The 1,192-nt window shown below is 34.2% G+C and overlaps 1 protein-coding gene across 1 annotated transcript in view; it reads left to right on the forward strand.

Moving 5' to 3' along the window:
* WASL (WASP like actin nucleation promoting factor) overlaps positions 1 to 1,192 on the forward strand; it is a 39,541-nt gene that overhangs the window by 13,651 nt on the left and 24,698 nt on the right. The window contains exons 3-4 of the mRNA XM_023740895.1: positions 155 to 351; positions 958 to 1,050. Coding sequence (XP_023596663.1) covers positions 155 to 351; positions 958 to 1,050 — 290 coding nt within the window. The remainder of the gene's footprint in view (positions 1 to 154; positions 352 to 957; positions 1,051 to 1,192) is intronic.

Here is a 1,192-nt window from a genome sequence, read left to right on the forward strand (position 1 = left end):
CAAAAAAGGTCAGCAGTTTGAATCCACCAGCTGCTCCTTGGAAACCCTATGGGGCAATTCTCCTCTGACCTGTAGGGTAGTGATGAGTCAGAATTGACTCGACAGCAATGGGTTTGGTTGGTTTTTTTTTTTTTTAATAATTAAATGATACCAATTTCATATTATTTTGGCTTTATTTTCAGGTCCTAATCTACCCATGGCAACAGTTGACATAAAAAATCCAGAAATCACAACAAATAGATTTTATGGCCCACAAGTCAACAACATCTCCCATACCAAAGAAAAGAAGAAAGGAAAAACTAAAAAGAAAAGGTTAACTAAGGCAGATATTGGAACACCAAGCAATTTCCAGTAAGACAGTCCTGTTGTTCTTGTCCTGACTTTTGATTTATTTTGGGAGGACCTGTCCATTCATAACTTGCACACTTTTTTGAGCTTTAGGTTTTGTTGTGATTTTTTTTTAAGCAGTTGCTCAATGAACATTCTGTGTATCTTCGTTTATTGAATTTTCCACTCATCAGGAAAGAAAAATTAAAGTTGTTTCTTCAACTGATTGTTACACATAAAAATCATTTCCTGCTTTTTTCTATAAATAGTATTTGGAAATTGCCTAGAGACAGCAAACCTTTGGTATTTATATTTTTCAAGCATTATCTTTTGCTTATTTCATTTGGTCATTATAAAACTTCGATCCTCTCGTGTATGTAACGCATGTATTCTTATGCTAGGGATGACAGATAAGGAAATGGATGCTCAGAGAGATTGTGCAAAAATATTAAGACTCAATAGCAGAGCTAGGTCTAGAATCTTGGTTTTTTCTCAGAACATGGTTATATCTATGAGAACTTACAAGTTCAGGCCAAAAATTCAAAGGATGGATTGGATTTCATATCTGTTGTTTCTAATGCCCTTTACGCATTTGGTTGTGCTTTGTTTTGTTTTTCCCTACTACTTTAGGCACATTGGGCATGTTGGTTGGGATCCCAATACTGGCTTTGATGTAAGTATCTTTTCAAACCATAAATATTATCACTCTAAATATGCGGGAATGTTATGACCTATCTTTAGATTTTTGTTTTTATTATTCATTTTTGTGAGTTCTAGTGTTTATTTAAATATGCTTGTGTGTATGTCTCGAAGGCGGTGGGTTTTGTGTTTATATATATATGCCACTGAGGTTTGAAATCATAGT

The sequence above is a fragment of the Trichechus manatus genome, unplaced genomic scaffold, assembly GCF_000243295.1.
Source record: "Trichechus manatus latirostris isolate Lorelei unplaced genomic scaffold, TriManLat1.0 scaffold00167, whole genome shotgun sequence".
NCBI lineage: Eukaryota > Metazoa > Chordata > Mammalia > Sirenia > Trichechidae > Trichechus > Trichechus manatus.